General features: G+C 39.3%; 1 protein-coding gene across 3 annotated transcripts in view; it reads right to left on the bottom strand.

The window, feature by feature from the left end:
- Window positions 1-19,165, bottom strand: part of LOC126355880 (intraflagellar transport protein 172 homolog) — a 372,812-nt gene that overhangs the window by 38,540 nt on the left and 315,107 nt on the right. For all 3 annotated transcript variants that reach the window (XM_050006382.1, XM_050006381.1, XM_050006383.1), the window contains 2 exons: window positions 6,878-7,082; window positions 2,977-3,150 (listed from right to left, as the gene is read on the bottom strand). In XM_050006382.1, coding sequence (XP_049862339.1) covers window positions 2,977-3,150; window positions 6,878-7,082 — 379 coding nt within the window. The remainder of the gene's footprint in view (window positions 1-2,976; window positions 3,151-6,877; window positions 7,083-19,165) is intronic.

Raw genomic sequence — 19,165 nt, 5'->3', positions numbered from 1 at the left:
ATCTGGGAAAAAACTGAGACACACAAATGTGGGACAAGCACTTGCAAGTAGTAGGAGATCTGCATTTGAATCAAATGTTTGACTTAAATTTTCAATGGTCACATTGTGATTATTGTAATGCATGGTCACCATTAACAAATTCCTTTTTACAATTTGAAAAATACAGTATTTGCAGTTCAGTTTTAAGTAGTGTGGATGTGAACATAAGCTTATGTGCTCTATACATAGAGCTGTTTCATCAAATTAATTAGTGATGCCAAATAAACTTTAGACCTTTAGAAACATACAAACTGTGTTCTGTTGCATTAATAATTAGAAATAAATCATTCTCATGTAGTATTGAAATCAAGATTATGTTTGACCACCTTTTGAAGTAACAAGACAAATAATTTCATTCATTAGTAAAAAGCATTTTCAGCTATAGCCAAGTGTTTCGTATTTCATGTGTTTCACAGCCACATATTGAGAATGTTCTGTGGAACACACTGGATACAAACATCACATAACATTAATGTGAATGTGTTTACACTTTTTGTCTAAGGCACTGGTTTGTGGTCTGAGTTGTCATCATAATTTTCCACTTTATGTCAATGTACAGGATTCAGTCTTCCACTCTAATCTCTTCATGGATCCACTTGTTTATTTTCCTGTCTCTGCTAGTAATTCTCAACATACAAACATTATTAACCAGTCCTTCTATGATTCATCTGAATATGTTGATGGAGGGGTGAAAATTCTGGTTAATTTCAATTATGCAGTGATTTTTTAAAATTTTCCAGTACACAGGCACCTGAGAGTGTTACATGAAATCAGCATAGTTACATAAACATTTAGAACAAAATAGTAGCTGAAACTATTAGCTGTGTAGTACAACTAGATAGGCAGCAGCTTTTTCCCAAACCAGAAATATGTCACGTATATAGGGAAAGCTGCCTAATTTCTTACCTGTAAAACTTTTGACTCATTAAATATATTTGTAATCTCATTTTACTTAGGCCAGTAGTGGCCATTGGCTTGTAAAAAAAAAGACCAATTTAGTTTCGTAACCTACTTAGTTCTCAAGATGTAAGCATTAATGTTTGTTATGGAACTATGGAGTCTTTTTGTAACAGAGTAGCAGTGCTTATGAGACAAATACAGTGATGTAACTCTTTTGAAAGTCTGACAATTAATTGTGGATCAAAAATACATTGAATACAGGGATTTTTGTATTGTCATTGTGACCATCTGATGCCTGGAAGTTTATGTCACTCTCCACGGAAATTCGCACACCCAGGTGATACACTATGTTTACACCACCTTTGACACATAATGGAATATATTTCTGGATGGCATACTATTTCAAAACCTTCACAATATGCTAAATTTTAACAAATTGATTTCAAAATAGTTTTGACAGAGAAATCACTGACTTTTATCTTTATGCTCCCCTCTTCATCACAGTAGGTCTTAAGACATAATGCAAATTTTATAAACAGGGTGCTTGTAATTGAACTTTTACTACCTGACAGGGAGCCCATCAAAAACATGTGATAGCAGGTCAAGGAAATTTGTGGAATCAATTCTAAGATGAGAAATAATGGATAAAACATTGAAAGAAGCACATTTTAATTTACACATGAGTGGGTAAAATTTATTAACTGTGTACCATGTTTATGTAATAGATTACAAATACTAAAAAGATTCCAAGACTTACCAAGCGGAAAAGCACCAGTAGACAGGCACAATAAAATAACACACAAACACACACACAAAATTTCTAGCTTTCGCAACCGACGGTTGCTTCTTCAGGAAAGAGGGAAGGAGAGGGAAAGACGAAAGGATGTGGGTTTTAAGGGAGAGGGTAAGGAGTCATTCCAATCCCGGGAGCGGAAAGACTTACCTTAGGGGGAAAAAAGGATAGGTATATACTCACGCGCGCGCGCACACACACACACACACACACACACACACACACACACACACACACAAATACTGCTCAATGTGACAACATCCTGGAACCACACTAGAAATTCCATTTCTTAAGTGTTCACAGCACTTTTCAAACAAGTGGACCATGTAATATTTAGCTGTCATGACACAATTTGTGCACTGCTTGAAGATCACACAATATGTCCAGCATTCTCAGTCATGGCAACAATAACTTCTTCCACAACTTGTGGTACTATTAGCTGTCAGCTCTCCCACAAGCAATTTCCAAATCATGAGGTAATTCAAACTTCTGAATTATGTTCCTCAATCCCAGTGCGGAAAGAGGACTTTTTCCGTACTCTTTCAGTGTGCCAACACTCATGAAGAGCATCAGTACTAGTGCTGTTGTTTTGATAAAACAGCTTTATGAGTAAAACCCCGCTCACCTAGTCCAGACCCAAGTTTACTGTATGCAGCTGTAATGCACACTGGCACTTGTGTTTCAACCCTACATAGCCATACCAATACTGGCACCAAAGTGCATGTCATGACACTAACACTGTAAACCATGCAAACTAAAGCTACTAGCAATGAAAATCCTGAGTACACAATCTGAACATCATTCTCATGAAGTTGGGTACTCATACAGTAACCACCCTGAATTATTGTGACAACTGCCTATTCCTTTATAAGTTAAGTTAATGTGTTTTGCTGAATTGAAATGAGGTACAAAAACTATAAGAGGTGTAATGCTTATTACATGGTTTCCTAATTTTATGAAACACATTCAGAAGAGTTACCATTCTTCCTCTAAACTTAAAAAAATAGAGAGTTATTGCTGGAGAGTATGTTGTTCACAGACATTCATTTAATCTCAATAAGTCTTACTTAACACAAAGAGAAAAATGAGAGAGAGAGGGGGGGGGGGAGGGAGGGAGGGAGGGAGGGAGGTAGGGAGGGAGGGCGGGAGGAAGAAGAAGCTATGAAGCTACGCAAAGGAGGAGGGGCGGTGATATGCTTTTGAATAACACTCATGGAATGAAATGTGCAGTTGAAGATCCTTACCAGCTGGAACAGCATATTACGCAGATTTGCCCATGTGCTGTATGCATCTGGCCCCATCATGTCGGGTAAGCTAAATATATCAATTGCTATACGTTTATAAATATTGTAATTTTGTGTGAATGCAGGTGCCTCATACTTCATATAAAGGTTGAGAGCCTTGATTGGATCTCCATCCTGCGAAGTAAAGATTATTATATTTGAAGAGTAAATCAATATGGAGAGTAAATAGAACAGTAATTTAAATATGTACATGAAAGGCTGACATATATTAATAAGATAGCTCGTGAAGAGGAAATCATGATAAGGTGGTGTAACTGCTTCTGATGACAGAACCTTGGCTAAAAATTTGTACATTCAAGCAAGAAAAATGTGTATTGTTTCTTAATGCGTTCATCTCCCCTTAAGCTAATGTAAGCTGATGTTCAAACAGCTTACTGGGATGCACCTGAGTGATGTCCTCTACAGTTGCTTATATTTTGACTGGTGACAGATTATACAGCCATTTGAAGATCAACACGGAAGGGGTTCCTCTTAGTGCTACTGTTGGTAATACTGGTCCCTCAATGTATCATGCGACATACACCTTACTACTCTGCTGATCCCATTAGTAAGTCAGTTAGGAATTCAGTGAATTTCTTATGTCAGTTAAAGAAATTGAGATTGGTGGTATGTTGGAACATTCCTTCTACAGGAAGCCAATTAACACTGCCTTGGATAGCTGTCAATATGCAGCAACGTGAAATTGGTACTTTGTACCTTGGTTCATTGGGCTTACGTCATCTCAACTCTGAAAGTTTGTCAGCTGAATAGCCTAGCTCAGAGTCACCTTTTGCCAGAACGGTTATAGTGAAAGACACATCAGACACAAATTACATCAGAGACCACCCGTGAATCGACTGAGTGACAAAAATGATTTGGCAGCATCTAAGTCTACAGCCTTTTTGTCTTATGCAGCTAGCATTTCCAATAAGTTTGGTTGTAATTTATGGGAACAGGGATTGAAGTGTATTATTCAACCACCATTACAATTAGGCCCCATCCATGGTTTGTAAAGGATGATCTTGATTTGCTTAAGGCAGTTTTCTTCCGTATCCCACACATTGGGGGCATGTCATACATTGGTCACACCAACAGGACCATGGAGGACACGTGTATAGAGTACAAGCATCACACATGCTTACAAGAGCCAAGCAAATCTCCTACTGCAGAACATTGCCTTGGTATATGTGGGGAGTATAACAACACAGAGACTATGGCATGTCATTCCAGCTTTGAGTTCTGTAGTGCCTCAAGAATTTTGGTTCTAGAGAAACTTGGCTTTCCATCATCTTGAACATCCAATATTTTAAGTAAGAGGGTGAGAGAATGGAGATGTGTCTACCTCGCTGCCGGTCTTTGTGTGTGCAGGATGGACATGTATCATGAAAATAATGCAATAGTGACAGTCGATCGGCGCAGACAAGTGTTTGCAGCATGCACCACAGAATCTTATGTCCAGTACAAGGAGCAAGCACGCTCTGTTCTTTGATGGTGTAACGACTGTATTGTTGTTAACAAATGAATTATGTATTGAACAAAAGACATTTACATTGGACTTTTTGGTGTTGGACTTGCGAGAATCAAGAACTGGTTTTATAGGGGTTATTAAACCAAACATATTGTAATTGTATCTGTTAGTATCTAATGGCCCAAGGTGGGGTTGACTCAAGAGAGTTGAACACTTGTGTGGAACTTCTGAAGTTGTTTTATTGTGGAGATGAAAATATAACAGAGATGCACAAAAGTATACTGTGAGTACAGAATAATTTCAACAATAGAAAAGAACTCTATTTTGGAATTCCCTTAACCAGCTATAGTCTTTGGAGAAGAAGAGTTTGTGAAGATCGACGCAGCCATCTGACCTGAGAAGAAAATCGACTGCATACAATACGTCAGTCAACTGCGAGAGATGTGTGTCTTGCACCCCAGTACCACACTGTCCCCTGTTGTCTGAAAACTGTTAAGAGTTATTGTTATTAAGGAAGCAACTGAAATTAAAATTAGCAATGACTTCTACATCTGCATCTACATCCATACTCCGCAAGCCACCTGACGGTGTGTGGCGGAGGGTACCCTGAGTACCTCTATCGGTTCTCCCTTCTATTCCAGTCTCGTATTGTTCGTGGAAAGAAGGATTGTCGGTATACTTCTGTGTGGGCTCTAATCTCTCTGATTTTATCCTCATGGTCTCTTCGCGAGATATACGTAGGAGGGAGCAACATACTGCTTGACTCTTTGGGGAAGGTATGTTCTCGAAACTTTAACAAAAGCCCGTACCGAGCTACTGAGCGTCTCTCCTGCAGTCTTCCACTGGAGTTTATCTATCATCTCCGTAACGCTTTCGCCATTAATAAAACAATCCTGTAATGAAGCGCGCTGCTCTCCGTTGGATCTTCTCTATATCTTCTATCAACCCTATCTGGTACGGATCCCACACTGCTGAGCAGTATTCAAGCAGTGGGTGAACAAGCGTACTGTAACCTACTTCCTTTGTTTTCGGATTGCATTTTCTTACGATTCTGCCAATGAATCTCAGTCTGGCATCTGCTTTACCGACGATGAACGTTATATGATCATTCCATTTTAAATCACTCCTAATGCGTACTCCCAGATACTGCTTCCAGTTGCTGACCTGCTATTTTGTAGCTAAATGATAAGGGATCTATCTTTCTATGTAAACAGAGAGGGAGGTTTTTGCTTAAATCCCGCTTGGAATCCTGTTCTCTTCCTGGTCAAGCAACACAGGGACAGAATTAATGTTACTTGCTAACCTAGTGTTAATTAATATTCACTATCAATAATTTCTGACATTAGTCATCTCTGATTGTGTGGTGATGCAAGTTGTTAATGGTGTATGTGTTGCCAGTCTCCATAAGCCATATTATGGGTTTTGGCTGGAATAGCCCTGGATACCAAGTGTTTAAATTTCCTTGCACAGCAATCTCTCACTGCATTTGTTTATTGAACATGACGGGTTGTTCAGCTGTTGAAATGTTGGCAGTTGTGAAATACACCACCAGGCTCCATTCTCGTAAGTTGTTTGAACAACAGCATCAAATATCCTTCTGTGAACAACAACAAAAAAGGGGTGAGGCAGAAAACAGAATACTCATGGAATGCAGGCCGGTATTTGTGTAATTGCTGATATTTATTTTATGAGCATATAGCCGTGGTCCAAGGCATAATTGTCTGCCTAATGTTTCTTCTTACATTAATGTTCTTCACAGGCTTTAACAACTCAGAAAACAGTTACAGACTTGAACAAATTCAGCAGGCTGAACTGTTTGTGTGACCCCTGCAACGGTCAATTTGTGATGTCATCAGACTGCTGCTTGAGACTGGGAAATCATGTCGACATATGCTGTGCTATTTGTTTTATTTAGCACTAAGGCCCACAACTGGTCTAATTACAATACTTATTTTCTGTTAAAACTGTTTTTGTGGTTTTAGCAAGATCTAATAATTATTATGCTACAGAAAGAAGAAGGATTGAAATTAAACTGGTTGTGGGCCTTAGTGGTCAATAAAACAAACAGCGACAGCTCTTCCTCATTACAAGCTCCACAGCTTACATCAGCATCACTCCATGACCATAGGCATTGGTCTGGTGATGTCACAAACTGACCATTGCATAAATACAAGTAACCAGTTTGGCTTGCTGAGCTGATTCATGTCTCTAACTGCTTTCTCAATCATTAAAGACTCTGATGAAGTCTCCTGCATTGGAAGACAAAATGTTAGCCAGAGAATTATGCCTTGGACCAAGGCCTTATGTCTGTAAAACAAAAACAAGAGTACTTTTGTAACAAAATAGCTAAACATATGTTTTAACAAAGTATTGTAAAACAGTAAGCAACAGTACCTTAATAAGCTGTGTCGCATACAGCGCAACGTATTTATGAAGTACTTGTGCCCCATGAGGCTGGGCAGTTTCAAGACAGCGCACCCATTGACCTTGTTCTGCCAAAAGATCAAGAGCACCAATAATATCCACATCCACCAGCTGATCAGCTTGACCCTGTTTCCGTAGTGAGTCTTTGTACCGATTGTCTACATATGCCTCATACCTGAAAAAATATGACAATATAGTTAAATTAAAACTAGGACCAAATGTTGATCTACTTTCCTCCCCAGATGAAAAATAGTGAAAATAATCAAATCATTAAAAACAGCAGAGATGGAATTATTGCAGAATTTTGGAAGCTGGGCCACAAAAACATAACATAAAAATTCCAAAAATTAACAGAATGATGTCAGAAGTCTGGAAAACAGAGAAAATCCAAACGAATGAAAGAGTACCTTAATACACCCAACCCCCCAGAAAGGAGATAAAACAGATCCAAACAATTGCACAGAAATCTCACTTCTTCCAGTAACTTATTCATTTCTTTCTAAAACTTTGCTGAACTGACTTAATCCGTAAGCAGATTCGCACATTGGTGAGTATCAGGCACGATTCAGGAAAGGAAGGTCTTTATGGAACAAATCTGGAATCTCAAAACCATACGATACATGAGAAGATAACGGAACAGTACAGTCACATTTGTGAATTTCAAAAAATTTATGATTCTGTTGACAGGCAAATGCTGATTGATAGCCTAGAAGAGCTAGGAGCTGATGGAAAGACCAGAGCCACCATCCAGAAATCTTGTCAGGAACCACTGCAAAAGTGAAATTCATGGAAGAAATATCAAACTCATTCAAAATTCACCCTTGTTTAACAATGTACTGGCAAAAAAATCAGAGACTGGGAAAAGCAGGTGAAAGGTAATCAAATTAGAAAAGAGAAATGCTTGGCATTTGCAGATGACGTGGCTATATTAAGTAACAACAAAGATAAAGCCAAACTGCATGAAATCTCCAGTAAAATCAGACTCAAAATAACCAATGAAAAAAACAGAAAACACAGGTCACTCACTTCACATACTTAGGAAAAATCACCCAACCTACAGGACTGCGCACATTCTCCAGTACAGAAAGAATATTCAAACTGGAAACAGAGTACATACTAACATGGACTTACTAAAATAAAAAAATAAAAAAAAAATATCTTGTAATTCAAAGCTACGACAAAATATGGTTGTTTTACCTTGTATGCAGCAGAAACCACAGTAATAAGGGGATGACAAAAATTCACGATAGAGAGAAACACAAACACGAAATCCTTAGAAAAACCTACAGCACTGTTCACTGAGACAGAACTAGGGTCAGACGACCAACAAAGTAACTCTACGAACACACAGACAACATCACAGATAAATTTAGTGCAAGGCACCTACAGCTCTATGGACCCTGTTGTGATACATCTTATTTTGGTTTAGCAATAAAGGTTAAGTGTAAGTCATCAGAACACTGTGTGGGTCAAAGATGCAATATAAACATCACTGTGCTGAAGAGAGGTACGTACGAAAAGAAAGATGAACATATATCTGTATCCAAATGATTCTCTACACTGATATCAAATTTTTAACTCTTCAACTACCTGTCTCTTCCAAATCGTGATTCTGGCTGGAAGTATTGTATGTATGTCAGACAACAGTATATACATTTGTGTAAAAGTTTTTACATTGTATCTTCTGGAAAGGAAGGCAGTTTCTTACATTTCTAAATTGCTTCATCCTGAAAATAATACCCAGGTACACTGTAGCCTGTAAATTTCGGAACACACAGCAACATTATTTATGGTTGTATTACACTGCATTCTTTACCCCAGAGTTGGACACTGCACCGTCTTCTTCAATAAATAAAAGGCAAATATCACTCTGTTCAAAGGAGAGTTAATATATCAATCAATTGAGAATGTTACAGTCGTAACTGTAGTGAGAGACTGTAGAGGTGTGAACTTAGGACGTGTGAATTGCTGCTGGTGAAAGTACACTCCTGGAAATTGAAATAAGAACACCGTGAATTCATTGTCCCAGGAAGGGGAAACTTTATTGACACATTCCTGTGGTCAGATACATCACATGATCACACTGACAGAACCACAGGCACATAGACACAGGCAACAGAGCATGCACAATGTCGGCACTAGTACAGTGTATATCCACCTTTCGCAGCAATGCAGGCTGCTATTCTCCCATGGAGACGATCGTAGAGATGCTGGATGTAGTCCTGTGGAACGGCTTGCCATGCCATTTCCACCTGGCGCCTCAGTTGGACCAGCGTTCGTGCTGGACGTGCAGACCACGTGAGACGACGCTTCATCCAGTCCCAAACATGCTCAATGGGGGACAGATCCGGAGATCTTGCTGGCCAGGGTAGTTGACTTACACCTTCTAGAGCACGTTGGGTGGCACGGATAACATGCGGACGTGCATTGTCCTGTTGGAACAGCAAGTTCCCTTGCCGGTCTAGGAATGGTAGAACGATGGGTTCGATGACGGTTTGGATGTACCGTGCACTATTCAGTGTCCCCTCGACGATCACCAGAGGTGTACGGCCAGTGTAGGAGATCGCTCTCCACACCATGATGCCGGGTGTTGGCCCTGTGTGCCTCGGTTGTATGCAGACCTGATTGTGGCGCTCACCTGCACGGTGCCAAACACGCATACGACCATCATTGGCACTAAGGCAGAAGCGACTCTCATCGCTGAAGACGACACGTCTCCATTCGTCCCTCCATTCACGCCTGTCGCAACACCACTGGAGGCGGGCTGCATGATGTTGGGGCATGAGCGGAAGACGGCCTAACGGTGTGCGGGACCGTAGCCCAGCTTCATGGAGACGGTTGCGAATGGTCCTCGCCGATACCCCAGGAGCAACAGTGTCCCTAATTTGCTGGGAAGTGGCGGTGCGGTCCCCTACGGCACTGCGTAGGATCCTACGGTCTTGGCGTGCATCCGTGCGTCGCTGCGGTCCGGTCCCAGGTCGACCAGCACGTGCACCTTCCGCCGACCAATGGCGACAACATCGATGTACTGTGGAGACCTCACGCCCCATGTGTTGAGCAATTCGGCGGTACGTCCACCCGGCCTCCCGCATGCCCACTATATGCCCTCGCTCAAAGTCCGTCAACTGCACATACGGTTCACGTCCACGCTGTCGCGGCATGCTACCAGTGTTAAAGACTGCGATGGAGCTCCGTATGACACGGCAAACTGGCTGACACTGACGGCGGCGGTGCACAAATGCTGCGCAGCTAGCGCCATTCGACGGCCAACACCGCAGTTCCTGGTTTGTCCGCTGTGCCGTGCGTGTGATCATTGCTTGTACAGCCCTCTCGCAGTGTCCAGAGCAAGTATGGTGGGTCTGACACACCGGTGTCAATGTGTTCTTTTTTCCATTTCCAGGAGTGTATCTGCCAGACACACACCTCAAAATAATCCATATTACTCGCACTTCTTTACAGCACCAGTACATAAATAGCAGTATACAATGTAGAACAATGAAAATAATCACTTATTGATAATATAATGTGAATGGATAAGTAAAAAAATCTACTCACCAAGCAGCGGCAGGCAAACACACAGTCACTGGCTCCGAAAACTTGTAAAAGTTCAATTCTTTTGTGTGTGTGTTTCCCTGCTGCTGCTTGGCGAGTAGATTTATCTACCCATTTATAGTATGCTATGTAGGATGCATGAAAACAGACTCACTAAGGAAATTTTAACATTGTTAATGAAAGCAAATTAAAGACTAGATGGATGAAAGAAATGCAACACCTGCAACAATTGCAAATTTCAGAAGAATAATTTGAGGTAATGAACAGAATTGGCGAGAAGAAGAGTTTGTGGCACAACTTGACTAGAAGAAGGGATTGGTTGGTAGGACATGTTCTGAGGCATCAAGGAATCAACAATTTAGCACTGGAGTGCAGCATGGAGGGTAAAAATCGTAGAGAGAGACCAAGAGATGAATACACTAAGCAGATTCAAAAGGATGTAGGTTGCAGTAGGTACTTCGAGATGAAGAAGCTTGCACAGGATAAAGTAGCATGGAGAACTGCATCAAACTAGTCTCTGGACTGAAGACCACAACCACAACAACAACAACACAACAACAACAACAACAACAACAATCTGAGGACAGGAAACAATTCATAAGTAAAATCAAAAACAAGAAACTTCAAAGAAGAGGGTCCAGGTGTCAGCAATAAATGTGAAGTGCTTCATAAGAAGGCAAGGGGGATTATTTATTGCAGTTATAACTTTTTCAGACATGAATTTGAAAGCAGGTCTCCTACTGTTAATAGTTGAAGACACAAGAACGGACTCCAGAAGCATGTGGTGTCGGCAAGAGAAATGTAAAGAGAATTGTAAACGAAAAAAGTGTCAGAGCTGTAGGAAACATAGAAGAAGTTGGTTTCGCATTACCCGGAAAGCATCAAAATTGCAAGGAGCCAATAACACCAATGGATGGTTTTAACAATAATGTTTTAAAGTGCTCCATGCGCATGACGAATGCCTGACATTACAAAAACGTGTTACAGTTATGCAGAAGAGAAATAGCTTCCATGGTAAATACTTTGTCAATATAAAGAATTTTAAAAGACGGTGGCTGCTGATATGTTAAGAAGAGAGTTTTTAGTCCAAAGAAGTGACATAGGTGCAGCACACACTACATCCCATATACCGGTAAAGATTCATGATACAAGAGAAGGAGGTAGTTACCTTGATGAAACATGGGTCAGTTAGAATCATTCCAGGAAGATCTGCTGGCAAATGAGTGGTGTTATTGGTGGTTTTAAAGTTTTCATAGGAATAGGTTCTCGGACAATTATTCCGCATACTGACTCTTCTTCTGGTTTTGTTTCTGAGAGTAAATTTGTATTTACTTGTAAAAAAGACAGCAGTGACTGCCATTTGGAAATGAATGCTGTCAGTATCATGACGTGTTTCAAATTCTTGTCATACCTTGCTTCAAAATCGGTCATTGCCAGTTACAATTCAACTGTTAGAGAAAAAACACCAAATATGAACACCAGAAAAGCGGATATTTTTCCCTGGCTTACAAATAAAAATATTAAACACAGTATAAACCACACTTTTGTCGATCTGTAATTTATACAAGTCATGTGACAAAACATACAGACTTTACTTCCTTGCATGTGAATGGGGTGACACAGTTTTGAATTTACCCACGTCTTAGTGTCAGTGTCGCCCTATGGAATTAATTTGGGCAAAAAATAAGGCCATATGGGAAGAAAAAAAGCATTCAAGATAACATTCACTGAACTGCTGGTGCATAAGGCAAATAGACAACATCCCACCTGTAGCATGGGTGCATCTGTGCGGGATGCTGAAAAGCTTCAGAAAGAATAATATGACAGGGAAGTGATGATGGATATAAGCCTTGAACCTATCGCCGTAAATTTACAATCAGAAATGGTTCAAATGGCTCTGAGCACTACGTGACTTAACTTCTGAGGTCATCAGTCGCCTAGAACTTAGAACTAATTAAACCTAACTAACCTAAGGACATCACACACATCCATGCCCGAGGCAGGATTCGAACCTGCGACCGTAGCGGTCGCTCGGCTCCAGACTGTAGCGCCTAGAACCGCACGGCCACTCCGGCCGGCTTACAATCAGATCATTTGGAAACAGACTCAAATAGAAATGGTATTACAATGTAGACTTTGGAACAAAGTAATAATATTTCTTCATTTAAGACTCGTGGTTTGAAAAATGTGTTTGTCAACATATCAGTTGCCTACATAACAATGAGAACTTCCTTGCCTTTCTGATTATGACTTTGTATCCTTTAAATTATACAGGCTATAATGTTCAATATATTGCCCAAGGAGGAGTTAAGCTTCTCCCACCATGTTGTATGCTCTAATAACATGTGGTCTTTAGTATGGACAGGAACCTCGATTGCTGAGTGCAGATGTGAGCCAAACTGATGACACTTTGCTCTCAGCTTCTGGCTGTGATGGTTTCAGTTACACAGCTTGAGGCTTCAGTGGATAGGCACCACTGTTGTGGGCTGGCCGTGAGGATCCAACGGAAACCCAGCACATCTGAGTCCTCCAATCAGTCCTCACTGGTGGACAGCTCAATTCGATTGGGTGGTCACCCTGGGGAAGAACGTAGATACAGGAACCATTGATATAACAGTTGTAAATTGTCGTAGTTCTGTTGAGAAAGTACCAGAGCTCCAAGTGCTAATAGAAAGCACTGACGCTCATATTGTTATAGGCACTGAAAGCTGGCTAAAGCCAGAGATAAACTCAGCTAAAATTTTTGCGAAGAACCTAATGGTGTTCCAAAAGGATAGGCTAAACTCTGGCCAGTGTGGCTGTGCGGTTCTAGGCACTTCAGTCTGGAACCGCGTGACCGCTACGGTTGCAGGTTTGAATCCAGCCTCGGGCATGGATGTGTGTGATGCCCTTAGATTAGTTAGGTTAAATTAGTTCTAAGTTCTAGGTGACTAATGACCTTAGAAGTTAAGTCACATTGTGCTCAGAGCCATTTGATAGGCTAACCATGGTTGGCGATGGTGTGTTTGTTGCTGTTAGAAATAGTTTATCTTGTCACAAAATTGAAGTAGATAGTTCCTGTGAGTTATGGGCTGAAGTCATTGTTGGCAACTGGAATAAAATAATAATTGGACCCTTTTACTGACATCCCGATTCCGATGATAGAGTAACTGAAAGGTTCAAAGAAAACTTGAGTTTGATTTCAAACATGTACCCAAAACATACGATTGTAGCTGGTGGTGACTTTAATTTACCCTCCGTATGTTGGCGAAAATACATGTTTAATTTTGAAGGTACGCATAAAATTGTGTTAAATGCATTCTCTGAAAATTATTTTGAGCATTTAGTTCATAAGTCCACGCAAATATTAAATGGTTGTGAAAACACACTTGACCACTTAGCAATAAATAATCCTGAGTTAACAACAAGCATAAAAATGGATACAGGGATTAGGGAACACAGAGTTGTCGCAGCAAGAATGAATATTATAACCCCCAAATCCACCAAAAATTAACGAAAAATATACCTATTCGAAAAAGCAATCTGCTATCTTCCTGAGAGACAATCTCCACTCCTTCCAAATTAATGACATAAGCACAGAGAAGATGTGGCTTGAATTCAGAGAAATAGTGTCAACAGCAATTGAGAGATTTATACCAAATAAATTAACAAACAGCGGAGCTGATCCTCCTTGGTACAAAAAGAAGGTCAGAACACTGTTGCAGAAACAACAAAACAAACAGGCCAAATTTAAACAGACGCAAAATCACCTAGATTGACGACCTTTTACAGAAGCTCGAAATTTAGTGCGGACTTCAACGCGAGATGCTTATAACAGTTTTCACAATGACATTTTGTCTCGAAACCTGGCAGAAAATCCAAAGAGATTCTGGTCATATGTGAAGTATGTTAGCAGCAAGAAACAATCAACACCTGCTCTGCATGATAGCAATGGAGATACTATCGACGACAGTGCTGTCAAAGCACAGTTGCTAAACACAGCCTTCCGAAATGCCTGCACAAAGGAAGATGAAGTAAATATTCCAGAATTTGAATCAAGAACAGCTGCCAACATGAGTTATGTAGAGGTAAATATACTCAGAGTAGAGAAGCAAATTAAATCACTTAATAAAAGCAAATTTTCTGGTCCAGATTGTATACCAATTAAGTTCCTTTCAGACAATGATGATGCATTAGCACCATACTTGACAATCATATACAACTGTTCTTCCGACAAAAGATCCGTATCCAAAGACTGGAAAGTTGCACAGGTAACACCAATATTCAAGAAAGGTAGTAGGAGTAATCAACTTAATTACAGGCCCGTGTCATTAACATCAATATGCAGCAGGATTCTGGAACATATATTGTGTTTGAACATTATGAATTACCTTGAAGAAAACAGTCTATTGACAGACAGTCAACATGGATTTAGAAAACATTGTTCTTGTGAAATACAACTAGCTCTATATTCGCATGAAGTGTTGTGTGCTACTGACAAGGGATTTCACATCAATTCTGTATGTCTGTATTTCCAGAAGGCTTTTTACACTGTACCACACATGCAGTTTATAGTGAAATTGTCTGCTTATGTAATATTGTCTCAATTATGTGACTGGATTTGTGACTTCCTGTCAGAGAGGTCACAGTTCATAGTAATTGAAGGAAAGTCATTGAGTAAAACAGAAGTGATTTCTGGCATTCCCCAAGGTAGTGTTCCTTATGTATATAAATGATTTGGGAGACAATCTGAGCAGCCGTCTTAGGTTGTTTGCAGATGACGCTGTCATTTATAGAGTAATAAAATCATCAGAAGATCAAAACAAAAACGATTTAGAAAAGATATCTGAATGGTGTGAAAACTGGCATTTGGCCCTAAATAATGGAAATTGTGAGGTCATCCACATGAGTGCTACAAGGAATCTGTTAAACTTTGATTACACGATAAACCAGTCAAATATAAAGGCCATAAATTCAACTAAATACCTAGGAATTACAATTACACAAAACTTAAATTGCAAGGAACACATTGAAAATGTTGTGAGGAAGGCTAACCAAAGACTGTGTTTTATTGGCAGACGCTTAGAAAATGTAAGAGATCTACTAAGGAGACGGCCTACACTACACTTGACCATCCCCTCTTAGAATACTGCTGTGTGGCGTGGGATCCTTACCAGATAGGGTTGATGGAGTACATTGAAAAAGTTCAAAGAAAGGCAGCACGTTTTATATTATCATGAAATATGGGAGAGAGTGTCAGTGAAATGATACAGGATTTGGGCTGGACATCATTAAAAGAAAGGCGTTTTTTGTTGCGACAGAATCTTTTCACGAAATTCCAATCACTAACTTTCTCCTCCAAATGCGAAAATATTTTGTTGACGGAGAAACAATCACCACAGTAAAATAAGGGAAATCAGAGCTCATACAGAAAGATATAGGTGTTTGTTCTTTTCGCGCGCTATACGAGATTGGAATAATACAGAATTGTAAAGGTGGTTCGATGAGCCCTCTGTCTGGCACTTAAATGTGATTTGCGTTGTATCGATGTAGATGTAGATGTAGAATGCAGCTGGATGAATTCGTCAAAAGTCCAATGTTTCCACATGTAAACCCCTGTCATTTTCAAGGAATGGACTGGATATTTTATTTATTTATTTCGTGTTCCGGTGATCCATGTTGTGAATACATCACAGGATATGGAACGTGTCAGTTTTACAACCTTTTTATGGTATTTTGTAAGTATTGCTATTATTCATATTAAAATTATATGGCTTAGATTAACATTACAAATTAAAATCACAAAAAATAAATGTTACAAAGTTAAGTATTACAGACTCTATACACGTACATACAGAAAATATACTACTGAAAACTTAAGATGTTTACAAGTAATAGATATACAGGATCACAAATGAAGAGTGGGAAATGTATCTGAGACTTATCCGTACAGGCACTAGGGTACTATTCATCGTGGTTCAGGAACTCTTCTATAGTATAAAATGACCCTTGCAATAGGAACTGCCTTAAGCTTTTCTTAAACGAGAACTCATCATCTACTAAACACTTAATTTGTGAAGGGAGGGCATTAAAAATCTTACAACCACTGAAGTGGACCCCCTTCTGTACCTTACTCAGGTTTGCATGCTCATAGTGGATATCATCTTTTCTTCTAGTATCATGATTATGATAAACACTATTAGGTTTGAAGAGGGGCTTTTTTTCCCCTTATGAAACACATCAAGGAGAATATATATTGTGCAATGGATGTGAAGATTTGAAGTTCTTTAAAAAGATTTCTGCATGTGGCTCTAGGGTGGGCTCCACTCATGATTCTTATGGCTCTTTTCTGTGCAGATAGCACTTTCCTAGCAAGTGGCTAATTTCCCCAGAATATGATTCCATATGCCATAATGGCATGAAAATAACCATAATAAGCTGATTTACTGGTTTCCGTATTTCTGTAAGAGCAGATAATGCGTAAAGCATAAGTTGCCGAATTCAACCTTTTGCAGAGATCCAAGATGTGGTTTGACCAGTTTAGTTTGCTATCTATATGTAAGCCAAGGTACTTTGTACTATCGACCTTAGCTATCTGCATGTCACCTAGTTTTTGTTCTTGTTCATCTTCTTTAGAGACTGTCTGAAACTGGACATAGTTTGTTTTACTGTGATTAATAGAAAGACCATTTACATTAAACCAGTTCACAATATCCCTAAAAACCTTATTAGCTGTCACCTCAAGTTCATCCACTGAGTTATCAACCAGTAGCGTAGAGTCATCAGCAAAGATGGTGAATTTACAAAAATCTGTACATAGAGGAAGATCATTAATAAAAATAATAAAAAGTTGGGGGCCCAGAATGGAGCCTTGAGGCACTCCACAGGTGATTGTTCCCCATTCCGATGATGCTGATGCACCTTCTTGACTATCCAGTACAACTTTCTGTTTTCTGTTTGAAAGATACGAATGGAGCCACTTCCCTGCTGCCCCACTTATGCCTAGATATGAAGCTTTATGCAAAAGTATTTGGTGACTGACGCAGTCAAACGCTTTTGAGAGGTCACAAAATATTCCAACTATCTTCATCTTTTTGTTGATGGACTCCAAAACATTGGCAGCAAATGCAAATATTGCATCTTCTGTTGATAACCCCTTCTGAAATCCAAACTGACTTTTACTGATGATCTTATATTCAATGAGGTGATTAACAATCCTGGCATGCATTAGTTTCTCTAAAACCTTAGAAAAACTCGTCAGTAGTGAGATTGGCCAATAGTTAGCAGTATCTGCCTTATCTCCCTTTTTATACAGAGGTTTCACAACTGCATACTTAAGTCTTTCGGGCACTATTCCTTGCTTAAGTGACGCATCAAAAATGTGCAAAGGATTCTACTTAAGTGGCCGCAGCAGTATTTTAATAATTTCCTAGATATGCTGTCAACTCTAGTGGAGTTTCTACTTTTCAGGGATCTAATTATTCTTTCAATTTCTGGAATAGTGACTGTTGTTATTTTGATTTGTGGTATTGTGCCAGGTACGCTGGCTTGCAGAAAACTAATGGCTTGATTTATGGAGCCTTGCGATCCAATTTGTTCTGTTACTGTTAAAAATGTTTGTTGAACATATCAGCAACTGTTTTTGGATCACTAACAATATGATCCTGATTTTTTATTTGAATATTTTCAATGTGAACTGCACTTTTCCCCCGTTTCCTTCTTTACAAAATTCCTAATAGTTTTTACTTTATTGTTCGAGTTATCAATTTCTGCCTTTAAGAACATGTTCTTTGATGCCTGTATGGTTTTGTTAAAAATTTTACAATTTGTAATGCTTAATCTTATGTGAATCATCTGATGTCTTGGCTCCGTATAAAGCTCCCTTTTTGTTCTACAGGAAATTTTGATGCCCTTAGTAACCCAAGGCCTGTGATCTGATTTATACAGATTTTCTCTAATTAACTTTTTAGGAAATGTTTCTTTAAAAATACTTGTAGTACCGTTGATAAATATATTAAATTTGGAGTTTACATCAATAGCAGCATACACAGAAGACCAGTCCATGTGTTGTAGTTTATGTTTAAAGTTTTCCATGTTGTGTGTGTTTGTAATCCTAATGTTTTTCCAAATGAAATTTACTCTCCTTTGTACATTTATTTGGTTTATGGTGAGGAACTGTCCATCATGATCAGATGGGCCATTTGTAACATTTTTTACACTTAAATTATTATATGCATCCTTATCTATAAATATATTATCTATTAATGTACTAGAACTGGCTGTTACTCTAGTTGGACTGTTTACCACTGACACTAAATTGTAAGAGCACATCAGGTGTTCAAGATCTGTTCTATTCCTGTTTTCTGTTAAAAAGTCCACATTAAAGTCACCCATTACAATGACTGATTTAGTTTTTCTGGACAGGTGGGACAAGAGTGATTCAATATTTCCCATAAAAACGTTCAGATATCCAGCAGGAGCCCTGTAAATTGACAGCACAATAACTGTTGCACTGTCTGTTGTTATCTCAATACCACACACCTCAAAGTGCTGTTCCACACAATATTTGCTTAAATCTAGAGATTTATACACTACATTATTCCTAATAAATATTGCGACACCACCCTTTCCCATACTAGATCTACAAAAGTGGGCAGCTAAACAAAAGTTTTCAATCTGTAACATGTTGATTCCGTCTGTGATATGATGTTCAGAGAAACACAATAT

This window comes from Schistocerca gregaria, chromosome 3 (assembly GCF_023897955.1).
Source record: "Schistocerca gregaria isolate iqSchGreg1 chromosome 3, iqSchGreg1.2, whole genome shotgun sequence".
NCBI classification, from domain to species: Eukaryota; Metazoa; Arthropoda; class Insecta; order Orthoptera; family Acrididae; genus Schistocerca; species Schistocerca gregaria.
This window is presented reverse-complemented; position numbering and strand designations above follow the sequence as displayed.